This window comes from Sipha flava, unplaced genomic scaffold (genome assembly GCF_003268045.1).
Source record: "Sipha flava isolate LNK unplaced genomic scaffold, YSA_version1 1_pilon_pilon, whole genome shotgun sequence".
NCBI classification, from domain to species: domain Eukaryota; kingdom Metazoa; phylum Arthropoda; class Insecta; order Hemiptera; family Aphididae; genus Sipha; species Sipha flava.
The window spans coordinates 3,397,761-3,419,023 of record NW_020272783.1 but is presented as its reverse complement, the minus strand read 5'-3'; the positions used below and the strand labels follow the sequence as shown (position 1 = coordinate 3,419,023).

Here is a 21,263-nt window from a genome sequence, read left to right as displayed (position 1 = left end):
AGTGTTTTGTTCTAAATGTGGTGTAGTTATTCGATACAATTTCAAATACAAACCAGTAAGTGATAAAATTAACTGTTTTCTAACGATTAATGTACAATCATACTTATGGAGTTTTAACCTAATATCAGTATTTAACAAGGTTAAAAATATCAAATTAATTGTTAACAATTACAAAAATTACACCCTCTATAAATTTACGCCCGGGGATGAATCCTCGTCTTCCACACCACCTAGTTTCGCCTCTGAACTGAAGGTGTATGTATTCAAGTAGGTCGGAACATGAGATCTCGACTACGCACTACTAGTTTGTGTAACAGTTAAGACGTTATACAGAAAATAAGCTATATACGTGGCGTAAACAGAAAATATTTTCGGGAAGGGCTACTACGGACAGAGTTAAATTACCACTGCCATCTATGAATTACTAACAAGACACAGAAGTACTTATCTACATTTCATTACAGAATGTCCCAAAACGATTTGACGTTGGACGCAAATTCTAAACAAGTATAAAGCACCATTTAAATATAACACACCGTTTAAAATAATTTTTAAGTTTTTTTAAAACACTTCGGGAGGGCTGTAATCCACTATCCCCCCCCCCCCCCCATATATACGCCACTGAGTTAACGGACTACTGTAATCGAAATGTCCCTTACCGACGATTTGATGTGCGCGTTGTTTCAATCAAAATTGACAAAATCAAGCGCCATCAGTTCCGTTCATGCCATACCTGAGACTGATCGAGCATTTAGTTTTCCATATCAATCCTTGATCATACACTTGACAGTAAAAGGATTAAGTTTCGACAAAAACAGCTTCAGAATTGTGTTATGATCGAGACCACAGTATATTTATACATATTATATATTTTAGTCCTTGCCGATGTTTTTCCATGATCATAAACGTTATCAAAGACTACTGCTACAGAATAAATATTATTATATATTTTTATATATATTATTTTATATTTTTAAACATGTTATTCTGTGTTACTGCTCTGGAATTATGGACTTAAATTTTAGTCCATGTCCGTAATTTTGTTATCTATGGAGCTCGTTATCATTTACGCTTATCACTATTGTGGATAAGAAGATCCGCAATCACTGTTTACAAGATCGCACGTTTTTCATTTAAAAATTTTAAATGAAATATGTAACCATTTAACTATCGGTAGTTCATTGTTTTATTAATATGTTTTTAATTTCAATCTTTTTTAAAAATAAAACAAAATAACTTTAGGTACATATTTTAATACAGTTTTTTTTTCATATGATCAGTATAGGTACAGGAAAGGAAAAATGGTAGAAGTACTCCGCGACAAAGAGTTTTTGGTCAGAGAGTACCTGGAGACTCGTGGACTCTACAGCCATCATATAAATTCATTTAACGCATTCATCGACTGTGAATTAAAGAAAATCGTACAGCAAAATCATGCTGTGCGTAGTGATGCCGATCCAAACTTTTATTTACATTTTAAAAATGTTACTGTTGGCCATCCTCAGGTATGTTATTAAACAAAATTGTTTTTAAATTATAATCGTTAATTTTTTGAGATTCATAACAAGAATATACTTCAATGATAATATTAACTATATAGGTACTTTACAAAAATAATAATTTATGATAAGACTAGGTATCTTGTTGATTTCTTCTAATAAGTAAAATATAATATAATATAAAAATAAAATAATTATATTATTATTATTTAATATAATTATCAGACACATTATTTATTTTAAAAACTTTTATCTATTATTTTTTTGTTCTTAGAAAAAACTTTGTAAATTGTAAAATTTTTAAAATTGTCCTCGTTTTCTATTTATTTAGTATATTTTTATTTTAAAGACATATGTAATGTCCAGTTTAAGTGAATAGATCAACAATAAAACAAATCTTAAACAACCTCTGTTATTATAATATTGATTATATTATATATACATATTTTATTATTTTGTTCAGCAGAAAACTTTTAAATATATTCTTATGGTATTTATTTTTCATACTCCAATTTTAAAATAAGTTTCAATACAAAAATACAATTTTTAATAAAATTATGTATTTAATTTATCCTAGGACATATATACTGATTGCATATCTATATATATATGTGTGTATGTGTAGTTTTAACATGGTATATTTTTTAATTTTAATTGGTGTATACTTAAATAAGCAGTATGAGGTATATGTCTTACCAATATCTTTTGTCTATTATTATAAATTTTTTAGTATATTTTGCTTTTTGTATTTTATATAATAACTAATAAAGTAAGTTAATAATTATTATGATTGATTATGATATGCTAAATGAAGGTATAAATTTGTATTATTTTCTTACAGTTTTAAAACATTTCAATAGATTGTTTAGGTTATTCATAATATTTTGTACACTTGGTACTTTAACGCACAAGGCTTATTCATTGTTTGCCTTCTACACAGCATTGTTGATGTATTATAAATATATTATTAATCAACATTAGATTACATTAATTTATTTTAATATTTCATAACAATAAAATATTGTTATTATTTTATTTGTAATTTAAGTATTTAGATTAAATACATTTTAGCTTCCTATTTTTATATTATTGTATAAGATTTTAAATGGAGCTTATATTATTTGAACAAGTTCTATACAAGCTTTATAGTTTATTAATAAAAAATTTTAAAGATAATTGGTAATACTTAAATTATTATGATAATCATAACCTTAATCATGAGTTACCTGTATATATGATGAAAAATATTAATAAAATATATATTTAGTACTATGTTTAAATAAAATGTAATATTAATTGCTAAACAAATACATTATTAATCATTAGGAATCAAATTAAATCATTATTTAATCATTAATAAATGAAATGAATAATTAATGAAATTTAATTTTTCAGGTAGATGATGGATTTAATGTTACTCGAAATGTTACACCACAAGAATGCCGTTTACGTGATCTTACTTATTGCGCTCCTATTTATGTTGATATTGAGTATGTTAAAAGTGGCATGAAATATTTACGAAAAGGATTTATTATTGGTCGGTTACCAATTATGTTAAGAAGTAATCGTTGCTGTCTCTACCAAAAATCTGATGCTGAGTTAGCAAAAATGAAAGAATGTATTTATGATTCTGGTGGTTATTTTATTGTAAAAGGAACAGAAAAAGTAATATTGATGCAGGAACAACCAGCTAAAAATAAAATATTGGTTGAAAAAGATTCTAATGGAGTGCCTACTGTTCAAGTAATGAGTAGTACTGTTGATAAAAAGTCTAAAACTAATATTATTTTTAAAAAAAATTTGATATATGTTTGCCACAATGCTCTTGAAGAGAATATACCATTTGTTGTTTTTATGAAAGCACTTGGTGTCTGTTCAGATCAGTTAATTCTACAAATGGTGGGTACAGAGTTTGCTATTATGAATCAAATGTACCCATGTTTCCTGGAATGTAGCAAGTTAAACATTTTCACTCAAAAACAAGCTCTTAGATTTATCGGAGATCGTATTAAAAAAATGGGATTTTCTTCTGAAGACTATGATAATAGAGTTATTACTGAAGTACATGACTTTTTATCTACTGTTATACTGGCTCATATTCCAGTGACAAATACCAATTATCATATGAAAGCTATATATACTTCAGTAATGGTTAGACGGTTAATTTTTTCGCTATCCAATCCAGATTTATTTGATAGTAAAGATTATTATGGTAATAAGTGTTTAGATTTACCTGGATCATTTTTATCTCTACTCTTTGATGATACTTTCAAACGTTTTATATTTGAACTCAAATCTGTAGCTGATAAAAATATACCTAAGGTCAAAGCCACTCCATTTGATATTATCAAGTACATTAGAACTGATACAATTACTAATGCATTAGTATTTGCTATACAAACTGGTAATTGGTCGATAAAAAGATTTCGCATGGAAAGACATGGTGTTACTCAAGTCTTAACAAGATTATCATATTTATCAGCCATAGGTATGATGACAAGAGTAAATTCACAATTTGAAAAAAGTAGAAAAGTATCAGGACCTCGTTCGTTGCAGCCTTCACAGTTTGGAATGTTGTGCCCTTCTGATACTCCTGAAGGAGAAGCTTGTGGACTCATAAAAAATATATCACTTTTAGCTCATGTTACTACTGAATCTGAAGATGACGATGCTGTATTAAAGTTAGCTCTCAATTTAGGAGTAGAACCTGTGGGTTTATTTTCTGTAGAAGAACTACATGAAGAATACATGTACTTAATAATATTTAATGGTAATATTATTGGTTCCACTAATAAGTGTATTGAATTTGTTAATAAATTTAGAATTTGTAGACGTAAAGGTATGTTTAGTAAGTTTATTTCTATTTATATATCAGAACGGCACAAATGTATTTACATCAACTCTGGTGATGGTAGATTGTGTAGACCATATATAGTTGTAGAAAATGGTCAGCCTTTATTGACTAATGCTCATATTGATAATTTAAAAAGAGGCTATTGTACATTTCAAGACTTTATAGATGAATCTCTTATTGAATTTATTGATGTGGATGAAGAAAATAATTCTTTGATTGCTTATTGCGAAGAAAAGATTGTTCCTGAAACCACTCATATGGAAATAGCACCTTTCAGTATATTGGGTATATGTGCCAGTGTTATACCTTATCCTCATCATAATCAATCACCCCGTAACACTTACCAATGTGCAATGGGCAAACAAGCTATAGGTACTATAGCTTTAAATTATTTACATCGAATTGATACACTTCAGTACAATTTATGGTACACACATATTCCAATGGTTCATTCGAAAGCAGTACCAATGATCAATTTTGATAAATTGCCTGCTGGTCAAAATGCCACTATTGCTGTCATGAGTTATTCAGGCTATGATATTGAGGATGCTATCATATTGAATAAAGCGAGTGTTGATAGAGGTTTTGGTAGAGGCGGAACATTTAGAAATTCAAAATGCTTTTTAAGACATTATCCTAATCAAATGATGGACTCTATACAAGGACCTATTATTGACAATGCGACGAAAAAACCAATTTATAAACATAGAGCATTAGATAATGATGGTATAGCAGCTATTGGCCAACCAGTATTTGATAAACAAGTCACAATTAATAAAGCAACGCCAAAAACCGTTACAGTAGAAGATGTTGGTGGTGATAGAGGTTTCAAAGAGACACCAATGTATTATAAAGGCTACGATCCATCATATGTTGATAAAGTAATGATAACATCTAATAGTGATTGTTTTTTGATTAAAGAAAACTTTAGACAACCAAGACGACCAGAAATTGGTGATAAATTTAGTAGCAGACACGGTCAAAAAGGAGTTGTTGGTTTAATTGTGAATCAAGAAGATATGCCTTTTAACGAAGTTGGAATATGTCCAGATTTGATAATGAACCCTCATGGTTTTCCATCACGTATGACAGTAGGTAAACTTATTGAACTTTTGGCCGGTAAAGCTGGATTATTAGAGGGAAAATTCCAGGATGGTAGTGCTTTTGGCGGAGCGACAGTTGCTGATATAAGTGATGAGTTGCATAAACATAATTATAATTATTTGGGTAAAGATGTGCTGTACTGTGGCATTGATGGTAGACCAATGGAGGCATACATTTACTCTGGTCCAGTTTTCTATCAACGTCTAAAACATATGGTAGCCGATAAGATTCATGCACGATCCAGAGGACCAAGAGTACTATTGACCAGACAACCAACTGAGGGCAGATCTAAAGACGGTGGACTTCGAATGGGTGAAATGGAAAGAGATTGTCTTATTGCTTATGGTGCTAGTATGTTGATTATTGAGAGATTAATGTTGAGCAGTGATGTGGTAGAAATGGACGTATGCAAATTATGTGGTTTATTTTCGTATTCGGGATGGTGTCACATGTGTCAAAAAAGTAATTCAGTGTGCCGTATAAAAATGCCATATGCATGTAAATTGTTGTTCCAAGAATTACAAGCTATGAGTATAGTACCTAAGATATCATTAAAGAAATATTGTGACTGAAACAATTTTTGTTATTAAATTAAGAATTTTAAGTTTACACTAAACATTATACCATATTTTTAAATAATTTTACTTTATTTTTTCTTACAATAAAATTTCTTATGAATTGTTTCAATAAGTAATAATGAATTTTATAAAATTTGTTTAATATATTTTTTGAATTTGAGGTATATGCATAAAATTCATAATCTAGTTACTAAAATGTGATAATATATTAATAAAAGTTTTAAATGTTTTAATTCCCATATTTTATATTTTTAAAAAGTATGCATGGAATTAGATTATTAATATTAATTGTATAAGGATTAGGTTCACAATTAGTTTTTTTATTTAATAACTACTAGTACATAATTATCAATTACTAATAGATAAAAAACTAACAGTTTCTACCTAATTTTTTAACTATTCGTTGGTAAATATTAATTGTTTTCAAAATTAAAAACTTGATCTTAATGTTAGGTTTTGACTTCATAACTTAATTTAAGAATGATTGTGTGTTATATGATATTTTGATGTAAGCATACAATTTTAATTCATAATTATTTTATTGACTAAACAGTGTTATGTACTACAAATTTGTAAGTAACTCTACTAAAAAAATGAAATTACGAATATAACAACAATACTTCTGATGGAAAATATGAAATATTTTTTTAAGACAGTAAACTTGATAATAACTGATAGTAATATGACATCTCTACGACACAAAAAATAAAATAATTCACTTGCTGTATAAATTAATTACGAGTAAAATTAATTTTATTTTCATCTGGTTTATGTTAATTTCTGGTGTTATTATTTACATTAAGTACCTATAACCATTTATTATAAAATAGTTTTATAGTTTTACTATTCTGTTATAAATATTACAACCTATTCAAGTTTGTAACTACAAATTAAGAAGATACCTACATAAAATAATAATATAGACATCTATCTACCTAAATTATAAATATATTTTTCATAAAACAATGAGGTAGTGTCTTGGTGTTATTATGTCTAAAGCGGTTACAATTAGGGACGTGGTATCGTGGTATTTCAATTCTAAGCTATGAATACAAAAAAAAATGTATACTTTTTGTACTACAAAATAATTTGCAAATATTTGTGATTTTGACGAATTTTGTCGATATTTAAATTGTGCTTATGTATTTTGATAATTTTCGAATCACTTATAAATTAACTTCTATAAAACCATCTATTAAATTTTCAAGTATTTTGACTCAGATAAAATTTTTATATCGACATTTATAAAAAAGTCAAATATTCCGAATGCCTATATAGCTAAAAAATTAACGAAATATTTTGAAAAAAATTATGTGCACTTTAAAAAACTGTGGAAGTTTCACTACAAACTTTCTACGAACTTATACTTTTTGAATAAAAGCCAATATCAAAAATCGCTTGAGGTTTAATCGTTGTTTGTTTTATGTGATTTCGTAAATGTTTAAATTTCAAAGGCTTATCTGTAGTGGATTGGATGCAATGCAAGTGTAAATCGATCCATGTTTAAGTCAATTGTATGACAATAACCAGATGGTCAATCCGACTACGTCGTATCGATGCCTTGAGCGTGTATGTCCGATTCTTTTATACCTACGTGTTAAAATCGGAAAGTCGGAATCTAAGTTTAGTTGCCTAGTTATCAGTCACTCCGTTTGACATTCGATCGCTATTCGTGCAATTCACCTACGGCGGATAGGATGCAATGCAAGTTCAATATTCGTTTCGTACACAGTAAGCCATCCAACTGCGTCGGATTGTACGAGTAAGAACACAGGACCGTCGCTACGAATTGCGGGGCACCGTACAAAATAATTGAAATAAAATAATACACAACAATTAATATTTAATATATACTGAGTATATATATTATATATGTTATCGTAAAAGATGTAAATTGGGTAATAACAAAAATGCTTATCATCAATGCCTAGGCATTAATGGACAACATAGGGAATGTTGTAAAAATCGAATATTTTGTTGGCACGTTTACAACTATGATTAGGAAATTACCTAATATTATTAATATTTAATACTGATATGTAATATAGATATTTTTGTTTAGCGAAATATTAAAATTAGGTTCGTAATAATTATACATAACTATTTATATTAACAATTTATTGTACTGTTATACCGTGCCAATTTGAATTGCATAAAATATTAATTTTTTTACAAGTTCATCTATTATTTTTGCATCCTGTTTTACAAATACACCTGGTATGTCTTTGTGATTCCGATCACGAGATTCCATAGATACATTAGTATTATACGCAGAAAGAATAACATTTTATTTATAATTATTTAACTAATAAATTTGATTTCAAGTTGTGTGTATTTTTTCTGCACTGGCCATTTACGATACGTAACCTACTTTAAACGTTACCCGGCAAATATATTGCAACTTTATTATAACTGTTGAATGAATGATTACGATAACACTCGACATTGTCTTGCGTAACAGCAGAACGATTTTGCGTCAAGGTATCTCAAGTGTAAACTTATCAATACCATCAACAACATCAACTCATCTCAAGAAAATGGGATTGACTATCAGGTAAACGGATCTACACGACAGTACCGTAACACGTCGTACGGTACGGCAATAATGCGCCGCGAACGGGTAACAACGACGTTTCTGCTCCGTCGAGCAGTGTTCGCGTCCGACGTTCGATCGATAGAGCCTCCGCGCTTGAAACGCATGATATTTATGTGTTTTTCAGTTCCGATCGCCGTAGTGGTCCTGCTCAGGAGACGGACAGGAACGACGAGCGATTGCAGTTGATTACCTTCTGTTTAGTCTGCGGATGGCCACGGTTCCTGGTCTGGTTAACAGAGGATCAAGGTGCGTACGGTCGAGGTTCTATTTGCGCTACGACACCTTTCGATCTCCGTTGGGGTTTTCTTAACGTATCATCTCGCTCGTACTTTTCCCGCTTTAGCCCGTCGGGGTTTCGTGCATCACGGTTGCTGCACAGGACCGGAAGAACCGCGAGACGGCCCTCTGGTTCGCGATGGCGTCGGTGGTCGAACGGCTATCAGTCCCGTATCCTTAACGGAATGCGGTTCGCAAACGGACCCCGTCACCACTGCCGGCACACGAGTGGCCAAACGCGACTTCGCGTGCGGCGACTCCTGCGCAACGTTCGTTGACACGTGCACGCAGACTTACCCGTCCGACGTCATCGAAGTAGTTAGCGAGCAGGCGCATTCTGCGCTGATGTGCGACTCGGTGACGAGTGTCCGCGTGACGGCAGAACAAGTCAGTAAGTTCGGTGACGATGAAGACGAAATCGTCCCCTACGTACTACCGAAAATGGAAGAAAATCGCGCCAAAGTGAGTGCAAAACCACATCACCATTAATTATTTACGGTCATGTTCAACGCGAACGGTGGCCCTTCCGGATTCTGCATATTTTTCACGTACGCGATACGACTCGATTTAGTGCGCAGTGTAGTTATAGAACATCAACATTTACGCTTTTCATTTGTCGGGACTAAAATTTGTTTCCCACAAACGCACACAAGAATATTTGAGTGGATTTGAAAAAAAAAAAAAACGTTATCATTTCATTACCTCGTGCACTTGAAGGCGGCAAAATAATTTGCCGCTGATCGTTTGCAACAGTCGATCACAGTAAAACGATTACTAACAGTGTAACGCCCAGGGCTGGGCAAGATACCTAAAAAAAAATATCTAAATACAAGATACAAGATACTTCGATATTTTTAAAGATACTAGATACGAGATACAGGTAGCTGAAATACATATAAGATACAAGATAATTTATTCATTTACATTAGGTACAGTAAAAAAGAATATAAATTACAAAATTTATTTATTTATTAAATGATTAAATTTAAAAAAAAATGATATGTATTATAGTAAAAAAATTGTATATGTTATATCCCATATTTTAAAATAAATTCCTGGTTACCTTTTAAAGAGACTAATTTCAATTAATAATAATTGTTAGGCTTAGGGACTTCTAGCATTTGCATACTTTTTTAATTATTGTTAAATATGGCAGAGTACGAAATAAATTCGTTTCTCGGTGCCATGATATCAGATCTAAAATTTTAATGTGCATATTTTTGCATATTTGATAGATTTTGCAGGAGAATGCATATTTTAAAATGTTTATGCTTATTTTGCATTTTGACAAATTTTCTAAATTTAAAATTAAAAACTATGGATACATATTTTAACCTATCGAAAGAAAAATATATAAAGAGGACTTAATACTTCCAGTAATATGCTATCTGCAAGCTACCTCTCATATCTCGTTATAATTTTCGTGTAAGTATAAATAATACTATAAACCTGTATAACCCGCTAGATATCGACCGGATATCGATAAAGATAATAGTTGATATAGAATAATAGATTATTTGTTTAGTGTCCAGTTCAGTTGATTGTTATCCAGGGCCGTAGCTAGGGGGTGGCGAGAGGTGCCTACGCCCCAGGCGCAATTCCTGAGAGAACACAAAAATGAAAATCTTGCATTTAATGTTAAAAATTACAACGGCCAATGTCGTATATTTTGTTTACAAAATCTTTAACAGCCTTCATATTATAATCAAAATAGTTATCGAAAATAATATCTAATAAGCGTAATATTTTCAAATTGAAAATACTTAAGGGCGCATTTTGAAGTTTCGCCCCAGGCGCAATGTTTGGTTGCTACGGAATTGTTATTATTCGTCGTTGTTTTTGCATCTTGCAACCACACAACGTCGACGAATCATACGTAAAACGTCGTACGCGTATATTTCATAATATTGTGTAATGCCGAAAGTACAACAGTCTACGAGTAGCCGACTACAAAGTTTTGTTTCGGAGTTTACATTTACATCCGATGACCATGTTCTATTTTGTGTACTATGTGGTCATTTTTTTATAATGCATATTTTAATGATTTTAGAAGCATATTTGCATGCATATTTGTGTATTTTTTTAGAGCTACAAATCCCTAAGCCTAATAATTAATAAATATTTATAATTATTAATAGTAAATAATTTAAATTTTCAATTTATATTTATTATTTCATCAAAATTTAATATTGTATAGAATGTTCCATGTAAGGATTTTGGAATATTAACAATTACATTATTATCCATGTTTTTAGTAATAGATACTTAAAATCGGAAGACACTACACAAATACCGCGTAGACAGAAAATATGAACCGATCATCGCACATTCACAGTCTAAAATAAATGTTTAGCGCGATAAAATCAAGAAAACATTCTACCGATAAACTGGATTTCTGGATTTATATACTGATTACAAAATTTGCTCATAATGAAGATTATATGCAAATATTGTATATAATGTTCATTTATCAAGTGAATGCCTTTGACGTGAAAAACTTTAATCTAAATTATAAATAATTATTATTACATAACAATAGATTGTATCTAGTCTTTAATCATAAAAATATACTAGATACAAGTTTAAAAAGTATTTAAACCCACGATACCAGATACAATTGTATCTCAGATACGTATCTTAAATACTAGTATCTAAGATACCGCCCAGCCCCGGTAACACCAAACGAACAAATACATACTACACGATACTAATCAACAGGATATTATCTAATATATATATATATATATATATAATTATCTGAATGAACTCTCCAATGTTTACTAATCACGACGTACTATTCCCAGGAATTGAACGTCACCTATAAATTGTGGGAAAATCGGTTTGCACGATTTTCGAAATTCAACGACGGCATCATGGCAGGCCCAGGTATGTTGGACAGACGAACGTCTTTAGTTATAGTATCGACTCCGTTTGTGTTTTCATCATTTTACGATTTTTTACAGCGACCCTTTACTCTGGGCCTCCAGAAGTTTTGGCAAAACTAATGGCTTCCCGGTGTAAATCGCTGGGTACTGTGATAGACCCGTTTTGCGGTTCCGGTGCGATCGCGATCCAACTGGCCATGGTCTGCCGCAAAGGTATACATATTGCTGACAACATGAAAACACAATTATTGTCATATTATTTAACACGTTAATTGTATATTAAATCGTAATGTATACTAACATGGGACTCGTAACGGTTCGCGTTTTTTATGTAGTCATTGCGATGGACAGTGACCCGATCAAAATCGCGTTCGCCCGGAACAATGCTCGTGTGTACGGGGTCGAAGACCGAATCGTCTTCCTGGTGAGTGACTTCTCTGTCGATGCCCGCTCGCTGCAGAGGGCAGACGGCATCGTCACGTCACCACCAGTGAACATGACTAAAGAGGAAATGGTAAAGTATGACCAAATTGGCTAGTAGGGTGGCGCCGAAAGTCTTAATGAGGGTAACGAAGGACCATGAATTGTCAGATGTAAGTCCACAGATCGTGTTATGAGAGCATCAATACCCATAAAATGTTTATTTTTTTTTTTTTCTTCATAGCTGTACCAATCAGAGAATAAAATATTTAATAAAATTAATACAGAACAAATATGTATTGACAGGGAGCCAAATTCAATTTTGACTTTCCTAGGTCCCGGAGTACGTATTTTTTTATATCATTAAACATTTACAATAATTAGGCATAACTATAATCATCGGTCCTTTATCCAATTCACACTTGCACACTTGCAAGTTAATTTTGTATGTTAATAATCTGTTTTAGATGAATACGAATAACAATTATAACAAAAACGTAAATAGAATACAAAAGAAAGTGCTTTTGTTTTCTGATGGCAAGTTGTAAAAAGTGTACGATGTATATAGATAAAATAGTGTTTTTTGGAAGATCTTGATATCAATGATAACATTATTTTTAATTTCCATAGGGGTATCTGTTAATCGTCGTGTGCATTGGATAAGAGGTAATAATCTTTTTGCATACGACGATTATCTCAAAAACGTTGAAGAATTCCTGAAGTGCCAAAATCTCAACTGAGAGACGATTCCTCAACACAACCGTAAGAATATAATACAATTGATATCTGATAGTAAATACTATTTATAGATTATAATCAATTATAAATTGTATAGATAAGGACATATTTCAGATAAGGAACATTTTGAATTTTCATAAATCATTTATAAAAACTAATACATTATAAGCAGTCTTAATTTCATGAAAAAAACGTTCTAAAGATATAAAAGTATTATATTAAATAGATTATTGTTTAACATTTTTAAATTTCCATATGAAATATACAATGAACAATTTTTGTAAGAGCATCATTCGGTAGTTTTATATGTACCCGGTACGAGACCAAGCTTGTAGTCAAAATAATGGCTTAAAATAATTTACTAAAAAATAAAAATATTTAAGAAATTTGTATAAATATATTATATAGGTGTAATAATAGAAAACTATTTTTAAAAAAAATAACGGATACCTCCAAGTACTTCATTTTGTGTCTTATTTTATTTAGCTCCGAGTTCTAAAGGGATAATTCTATCAACCCCTCTGTCTCTTAAAATAGAACAGTTTCAATAAGTGAAGTATGAATATTTTTAGGATTATTCTGTTTTAATTTTGCCAATGACCCGTTTATTGAATATAAATATTAAATTTTCAACGAACACCCGTACCGAGCAACAATTAGATACCACAATAACATCATTATTGTTAAATCCAACTAATAAATAAATTATATTTTATTTCAGATACGTATACCATAAAATATATTTTGAATTAGAATTTTGTATTTATTCTATATCCATTAAGATATTAGAAACATTGTTAGGTTGATAACGGATGTGTTAAAAGAAAATGGAGATCTACAAGTTAACTGTTTGTGTAAAATATTGCAAATGACTGATTCGAAATTATCAAAAGTAACACTTTGAATACTATTAATTAAACATTTTAATAGCTCTCCAAATAACGCGATTTATTATTTCTAGTCTAATATAGCTCGGTCAAAGCGTTTGCGCATCTATTAATACTAGAACGTGATTCGTTTAGAGAAACTTAGTCAACAACGTTAAGACCATTAAAATCCACGATATGACTTATACTTCAACAAATGGATTCATAAAGGTTACTATATAATATTATTCTAAACTGAGTTTCAAATATTGCACAGACTTTTATCGATTATTCAAAACCAATGCGAGTTGATTTGGGGTATCGAGGTATAAAACGATGAAACAACTGAAATCGATGAAACTGAGCCATCGGTTCAAATATTAATATATTTGAGCAGTAATGATGTTTGTGAATTCGTTGAACAGCAAATTAGAGTGGTGAAAATCGGAGTTTGCGACAACAGGATGAATTAATTTCGTCTGTTTTAGTTTCAGATCCAGATCAGTCGATTACAAAGGGATCTCGTTTTAATCATAGACAAAAAACACCGTTCAACTAATGACTTAATTCATTCAAAGTGACTGTTATGATTTACTATATGATTTCGTAGAAGAAACGGATTTGATGCAGCAATAATGTAATAATTACATATAACTATTAACAATATTATGCATATAACATATACACTTATCTTATACGGAGGATGTCGATCGATATTTTCGATCGAAATTTTGACTTATAATTTCGAAATATTGAATCACGATAGAATTATAAATATTAATTCATTTTATCGTGTAAAACTAATTAATAAGATAATTAATAATTAAATAATTAATTTAGAAGTAGTAAACGAATTTTTTTTCTCCAATTTTGTTTCTCATTTTAAATTCCAACATACAATAAATATAATTTAATCTTAATATTTACAAGATATTATTCAACAGTTATCCCTTATTATAATACGTTTAGTGAAAAACGATCAAACTAATTTTGTTTTATCGATAACTCGTGCAGCATTGTTTGAAAACATTCAAATCAGATAAAAAGCTTTTTTTGAAAGCAAACCACTCGTCAAAGATAATGGTATTTTTAGGATAAATATTAATATTTTTGAATTCTTATTATAAAATAAAATTTATATGTTTTAATATTTTATAGATTCAATAAAATACATCAAGATGAAGAAGTTAACGCCAGCTCACCGAACATAAAATACATAATCAACGATATTGAAGATGACTTAAAATATTATATAAATGTTTAATTTCTTAAAATTTTTTTCTATATTTATTTCATTACTTTAATAACATTTTACATTTTGTTTACATAATATTTATATTTTTTTTCTTGCAATATATAATATTATTTTATTATTGTATATTTCTATTTATTGATTTCTCATTTATATCGTCGCATACATGATAAAATGTATAATTAATAATGTAGGTAACATATTTAAGATTAAAAAAAACTGATATAATGATGAATTTACAAAACTATAAAATATAATAACTAAAATGGGTGTAATTTTATTTTTACATGGAAGAAAATTCATATAATATTCAAGACAAAGTGCAACTGTAGCTGCATTATTATTTTGATTTTTAAGATTGTATTATTAGTCGTATTATTATTGAATTAACCGTCTAGAATAAATTGCGAACAGTTTTGAAGAGATTGAGCACAAACGAAGGACTGTTGTTTGGATTCGATATTCAGTGTTCGCAATTAGCATGTCCCCAGCACCGCCTGGAGTAAATCGCGAATAACTTTTGAAGGGATTGAGCGCAAACGAATGCCTCGGGTTTGAATTTAAAATTTTAAACGGGCGGTGCCGAAGACATGGACCTTATATCATCTATATCAGGGGTCGGCAACCTTTTGAACTACGCGGGCCATATTTTTTTTTAAAAGTTTATCAAGGGCCACATTAAAAATTTTTTTTTTACATATGATATATACTAATAATTGTATTGCTATTATATTTGATTATTTTACATAGAAATATGAGTGTAAAAAATACAAATGGTACTGGAAAAAATTGCTTTTAAGAAGAAATTAAATTTTTTGACAAATTAAACATAATGGCTTACCTTTAATTTCGACGAAAAATTATAAATCAACCCAAGAATTATTAAATAAAACGATGTTCATCACAAATTTTTCTTTTTTTAATCGCCATGTTTGGATTTACTTGTAAAATGAAACTATTACAAACGCAGTCACACGTACGGGCGTAATACTAATTGCTACAAACGCAAAGTAACTATAACCATAGATTAAATATATTAGATACATATGTATTAAATACATAGATTAAACATACTTAAAATTTAAATTTAAAATATATATAAGTGTATTTAATTTATCCTATGACTGAGTAGTGCAGCCATCATTATCTCCGACTCCGATTAGATAATAATAATAACAATTCCATAGATTAAACTGACTAACTATGTATATAGAATAAACATAAACTATTAGATTTTAGATTAGATTTTATTTATAAAGAAAAAATAATTGAATAGTATTGAAAATTGTAAAATTTTATTGAACAAAAATAAAACACAAAAATTGACCACCTTTGTGCGGGCCACGGGTTGCCGACCCCTGACCTATCGCGTATTTTTTATGGAAAATGAATCCAGCACGTTATATTCCGAATAGTTAATTATGTTGGCCGTGTTTCTTACGGAGAATAACTCATAGTTTGATGCGTTCCTGCGGTAGTTGTGGCTTTGAGTGCTATACGTACATAAATTCAGAAATTATGTTTGTTGAATCAATTTCACCTATATAAATTACCCTATTTACTCAAAATTATGTCAGCTTCATTGAATAATTATAAAAAAATTTTGCGAGCAGCTTGGCCAGAACTGGGCCCCCGCATTGATTTACTAAAAATTACTATAATTTAGTATTTAAAACATAACTGAGCTTGTCTTTACGCAGTCAATTAAACCAAGAGTCGTTATCATTTTGTAATTATAAAAAAAAACAAAATTGTATATTGTATATATATATAAGGGTATACAATCGTAAATTACGTTTAATTTATACATTTACATATTCAAAATAGGTTTCATTTTCATGAATGTGCAATCTATATAGACATTAATATAAAATATTAAGAAAGGTTTTCTGTTATCTATCACAAATAAACAAATAATAGTAGGAAGGTTTTTATATTTTGCCCCTCCCCCTTCATGAAAAATAATTCCTGCGCCACTGGTAAGTACTATACAAACTTGCAAATTAATAGTGAATAGTGAAAAAACTTACAAAATAGTGAATTATACAGTTTATTATGAAAATATGAATGGTACCAAATATGAGTTGACCACATGGTTTATACTTTACTTTAAACTTTAGTATTAGTTTTTGTAATTAAATTAATGTTAGAAAAATGTGTACATTATTTAAATTATTTACAAAATTAGATATTAATAATCAGGATTGTGAATTTAATGCATTTGCAGGTTTTTGCTACACTGTATAATAAAATGGATTCAGCCAAAATTTGTTTTCGACTTATTTATAGTTCAAATACCAAATCTTATTTTGCATATTTATATTTATTTTATATTTATAATACATAGTTCAGTAATTTGTTATCCAATGCATCTAATACAATTTGTTATCTAATACAAACCAATTGAAGCTTAGGATATAAATAAGATATCTTCTTGATAATCAAAATAATACTATAACGAAAAATCTTATTTTGCACTGAGTATTGGAGTGACTTAGCCACCATTGTATGGTCTTGATGGCCGCGACCTCACACCCTTCTTGCTCACATATGAAAAAAAAAATACACTGTACCAACTTGTGTTTATTATCCAATGCATTTATGTATGCTTCTATGTGGTGTAACGTCAATTCACAAACAACAAGCGCTGCGCAATATCTTAAAATGTATCTGAAATATAAAGAAAAAATAAATATGAAAATCATATAGTAACACAGTTTACTCTTTAAATACATAGAGGAGAACGCCCCAATTCACTCATTAACGCTCAGACCAAACAGCTGGATCTAAAGCAGTGGTTCTCAACGGGGGCGATATCGCACCTCAGTGGGCGGTGAAGTATCACTTGGGCATTGAACTATTTTTGGGAGGTAGGAGGGCGGCAAGCGTGTTCACGCAAAAACGTTGTACATATGGTGTGACCTAAAAATAATTCATACTTGATAATCCATATAAAAACTATTAGTTACTAATAGGTACTATATGTTGAGCAATGCACAATAACATATCTTTCATTGTTGATACATTTATTATCTTTATTATTTTAGCGATTATGCATGGACATTGTATGTTATTACATATGTAATTATTATGTAATTATAGGTAGGTACCTATTTAACCAACCTTTTAGCAAACCGTATGATTTGACCCGCGCATGTTGTATTAGTTTTCGTTATTATACTCGTAATATTCAGTCTGTTAAAAACGTGTTTTTTTAAAAAAAAATTACTACAAAAATACATGGGTAAATATCTACAAAAACAATAAAAGCAATATTTTTTCTAAATAAACTAAAAAATGTATTTATTATTATAAAATAAAATTGATAAATTATTAAGTTTTTTCAAATGTTTAATTTGATTAATTTACTAGTACTATAACTAAAAAAATATGAAAAATATAACATAAATGAAAACATTAGTTATGAGATAATTATTCAAATTTTCCAAATCATTAACTTCTTTCCCCATCTCTCAGCCCATAACATTCATTATAGAATTTTCACACAGGGGGGCGTTAAAGAATTGATTCCTTCTCAAGGGGGCGGTAACATAAAAACGGTTGAGAAATACTGGTCTAGAGACTGTAATTGCACATTTAATTGTTTTATTTTTGCGTAGTAAATATGCATCGCGCGGAATAAGTGATGGTACCTGTAATACATTTTCTATAATTTTTTAATTATATAGAAGTGTTGCCCTGGTGACAGCAGTAACCACTCAGGGAGAACTCAACATTGTGTTGAAAATTAATAAATAAATATAAGAAATAAAAAAATATGAATAAAAGCTTAAGTGGACAGTATAATGCAATAATAATAATAATAATAATAGTAATAAAAATAATGTATTAGGTTGCCTGGTTGACACAACTATAGATAAATAAATCAATTTAATATGTGTACAAATAATAAAATAAATAATTACAGTATATAAAAATATAACCAACAATATTCAAATGGTATATTAAAAAAATATATAATAAATGTATAAATGATATGCAAAGGTAAAACAAATTATGAATAAACGATATGGAACGATAATAATATGGATTAAATGTAAATGATAAATAATTTTCCTATGGTGGATATTAATAACTATAAATAAAGGTTGGCCCTACAGTGGCATAACTAGAATATAATAATGTAATAAATAATAACAAGGGCTCGGAATTATATGCATTAAAAACATATGAAATATGCATGCATTTATGCGATGGTTATCATTTAAATATGCACTCAAAATGTTCGAAAATATGCAAACAAAAATACATGTTTATTATTTATTAAATTTATTTAATTTTAAAATGTATACAATTCATTAATTAATTAATATTCAACAAAAAATATACTTTAAAATATATCAACTGTATTTAAATATTTTATTGAACTGTACGTTGTATTGAAATTAAATTTTAGTTTGAACACTCACTCATCTAAACAAAAATTCACAAACGAAAACAAATCAAGCAGATTTTTATAATATTCTTAGTTACCCGGAGAGTTACTATCGTATTGGTACTTTTAGCAAACTTTATCTTATTATAATACAAAAATCAAATTATATAACTGCACGATTCACGGATTTTAAGATGCGGACATGCGCTAGGTAATAAATAATAATATTAACAACTTCGTAATATTTTTTTCTATATTTGCATTATATTTCAGAAAAATGCTAAAATATGCATAATAATTTGAAATGTTCCGAATATGCAAAAGTATACCAAATTTAATTTCGCATACCAACACGTTAGGTTAAAATTCAAATTTCTGTCTTATCTAGATACTTTTTAGTTTTATATATAAAAATATGCAAATGCATACAATTCCGGGCCCTAATAATAACAATATGTGGCCCAACACGGTACACAATAAATATGTAAGTAAATCAAAATGTGTGGCCCACGCTAAACAACATAGGAAATAATAATTTGCCTACGACGGCACACCGCAGTGAATGAAAGAAAGAAGTCACAGCGACTGGTACGTGCGATCAGTAAAACACAGTCACCAACGAAAAAACTGCAATGGTCCACAGCCCTGGACGATGATACAACGAACGAAAACCAAGTTGTTCACAAAGCGACCGTTGGTAAAACTGAAAAACAATGAAATTAATCGCTGGACAATATCTGATTGCCTCGAACGATTCCTTACCAAACGGTCGATTCACAAACGAAAATGACGATACTCAACAACGTGGTTTGAACAAAATGACTGCGGACGTACGAAAACTTGACAAAATGAAATTTGATGTGCACACCACGAAGACACGAGCAAGACGGACAGTGCCGACGATATTCACCACGAAGGCTCTGGCCGCCGGACACCACAAAATGAAGATAAATGTCTCAGTGCCACAACATAAACTCAAAAAACACAAGAACTTACGAAACCTTGTGGCACTAAGAACACGACTAATGAAACGTAACCGATAAACTCGGAAAACGTGGAATAACGAACATTTACGCGCGATTACATACCCGGATGGTCGCACACGCCGACGAGGGCTGCGGATACGCAACGCATAAATAGAATTACAAACAACAATATTGACACGAACATTATACTCTACAGATAGCTGAGAAATTTCCGCAAATTATAATATGTTAACGAGTGTGATGGGATTTGAAAGGGCTAAAAAAAAAAATCGAAAACCGTGGGAAACGTCATGTCATACCGACGAACTGATTATTTCGACTCTTAATGCATTTTTAAACCAATGAAAAGTAATTGCGACTAAACCGATGAGTTTAGGGTTAACTATAGAGCTAAAAGCGATCCTCCGAGAATTTTGAGTATAACCTATCAGTTTTCAAAGTCGGAGAACACGTGTTCGGAAAATTGTAAAAGTGAACTATTTTCAATTTTACGTACCTAATAAATAGACATCGCGCGGGATAATTGATTGAGAATGTAATTTAATTTGAATAATATCTGAAAATAATGACCGAAAATGTACACGTACCTTCTCAGATGGATTACAACAACGTAGATTAAAACGCTCGTGTTAACAGCGTCGCTGAGAACAGTTCACCAGTAGAACACGAAATGAACGATTTGTCAACAAATAATAAGCCAAGTCAAATTAATCATTATCGGTTTCAACAGTGTTAATTCATTGTGAAAAAAAAAATGTAAACTTATGCAACTAACTAGTTATCCCGCAGTGCTGATTACCTGCCAAACCCGCT

The 21,263-nt window shown here is 30.1% G+C and overlaps 2 protein-coding genes and 2 long non-coding RNA genes across 6 annotated transcripts; 3 read left to right on the top strand and 1 right to left on the bottom strand.

Moving 5' to 3' along the window:
- Window positions 1-1,069: 1,069 nt before the first annotated feature.
- On the top strand, window positions 1,070-6,105 carry LOC112682049 (DNA-directed RNA polymerase III subunit RPC2). 3 transcript variants are annotated; one of them, XM_025552509.1, is made up of 3 exons: window positions 1,070-1,173; window positions 1,281-1,505; window positions 2,895-6,105. In XM_025552509.1, exons 2-3 carry the CDS (start codon window positions 1,302-1,304, stop codon window positions 6,027-6,029), a joined length of 3,339 nt encoding a protein of 1,112 aa, XP_025408294.1. In that variant the 5' UTR covers window positions 1,070-1,173; window positions 1,281-1,301; the 3' UTR covers window positions 6,030-6,105. The 3 variants fall into 3 exon arrangements, with proteins under 3 accessions (XP_025408294.1, XP_025408297.1, XP_025408295.1); XM_025552512.1 differs by having other exon boundaries at window positions 1,077-1,173; window positions 1,286-1,505; XM_025552510.1 differs by lacking the exon at window positions 1,070-1,173 and having other exon boundaries at window positions 1,203-1,505.
- A 2,218-nt stretch (window positions 6,106-8,323) lies between these two features.
- On the top strand, window positions 8,324-13,027 carry LOC112682067. The gene is made up of 6 exons (XM_025552530.1): window positions 8,324-8,589; window positions 8,756-8,877; window positions 8,975-9,369; window positions 11,712-11,793; window positions 11,871-12,005; window positions 12,128-13,027. The coding sequence occupies exons 1-6, from the start codon at window positions 8,459-8,461 to the stop codon at window positions 12,328-12,330; spliced, it is 1,068 nt and encodes a 355-aa protein (XP_025408315.1). The 5' UTR covers window positions 8,324-8,458; the 3' UTR covers window positions 12,331-13,027.
- A 554-nt stretch (window positions 13,028-13,581) lies between these two features.
- On the top strand, window positions 13,582-15,053 carry LOC112682068. Its single transcript, XR_003148453.1, has 4 exons — window positions 13,582-13,842; window positions 13,912-14,047; window positions 14,305-14,453; window positions 14,975-15,053. It is a non-coding gene; the product is annotated as an uncharacterized LOC112682068 (long non-coding RNA).
- Window positions 15,054-17,372: 2,319 nt separating this feature from the next.
- LOC112682036 lies at window positions 17,373-21,182 on the bottom strand. The gene is made up of 3 exons (XR_003148449.1): window positions 21,038-21,182; window positions 17,802-17,990; window positions 17,373-17,738 (listed from the first exon to the last, which is right to left on the bottom strand). It is a non-coding gene; the product is annotated as an uncharacterized LOC112682036 (long non-coding RNA).
- Between the last annotated feature and the right edge of the window lie 81 nt (window positions 21,183-21,263).

Bases quoted from the DNA above. Each gene is read 5' to 3' on its own strand.
- LOC112682049 (XM_025552509.1), top strand. From the start codon at position 1,302: ATGGTAGAAGTACTCCGCGACAAAGAGTTTTTGGTCAGAGAGTACCTG. The intron at 1,506-2,894 runs GTATGTTATTAA...TTAATTTTTCAG, and splicing joins TTACTGTTGGCCATCCTCAG to GTAGATGATGGATTTAATGT.
- LOC112682067 (XM_025552530.1), top strand. From the start codon at position 8,459: ATGATTACGATAACACTCGACATTGTCTTGCGTAACAGCAGAACGATT. The intron at 8,878-8,974 runs GTGCGTACGGTC...TTCCCGCTTTAG, and splicing joins CTGGTTAACAGAGGATCAAG to CCCGTCGGGGTTTCGTGCAT. The intron at 11,794-11,870 runs GTATGTTGGACA...GATTTTTTACAG, and splicing joins CGGCATCATGGCAGGCCCAG to CGACCCTTTACTCTGGGCCT.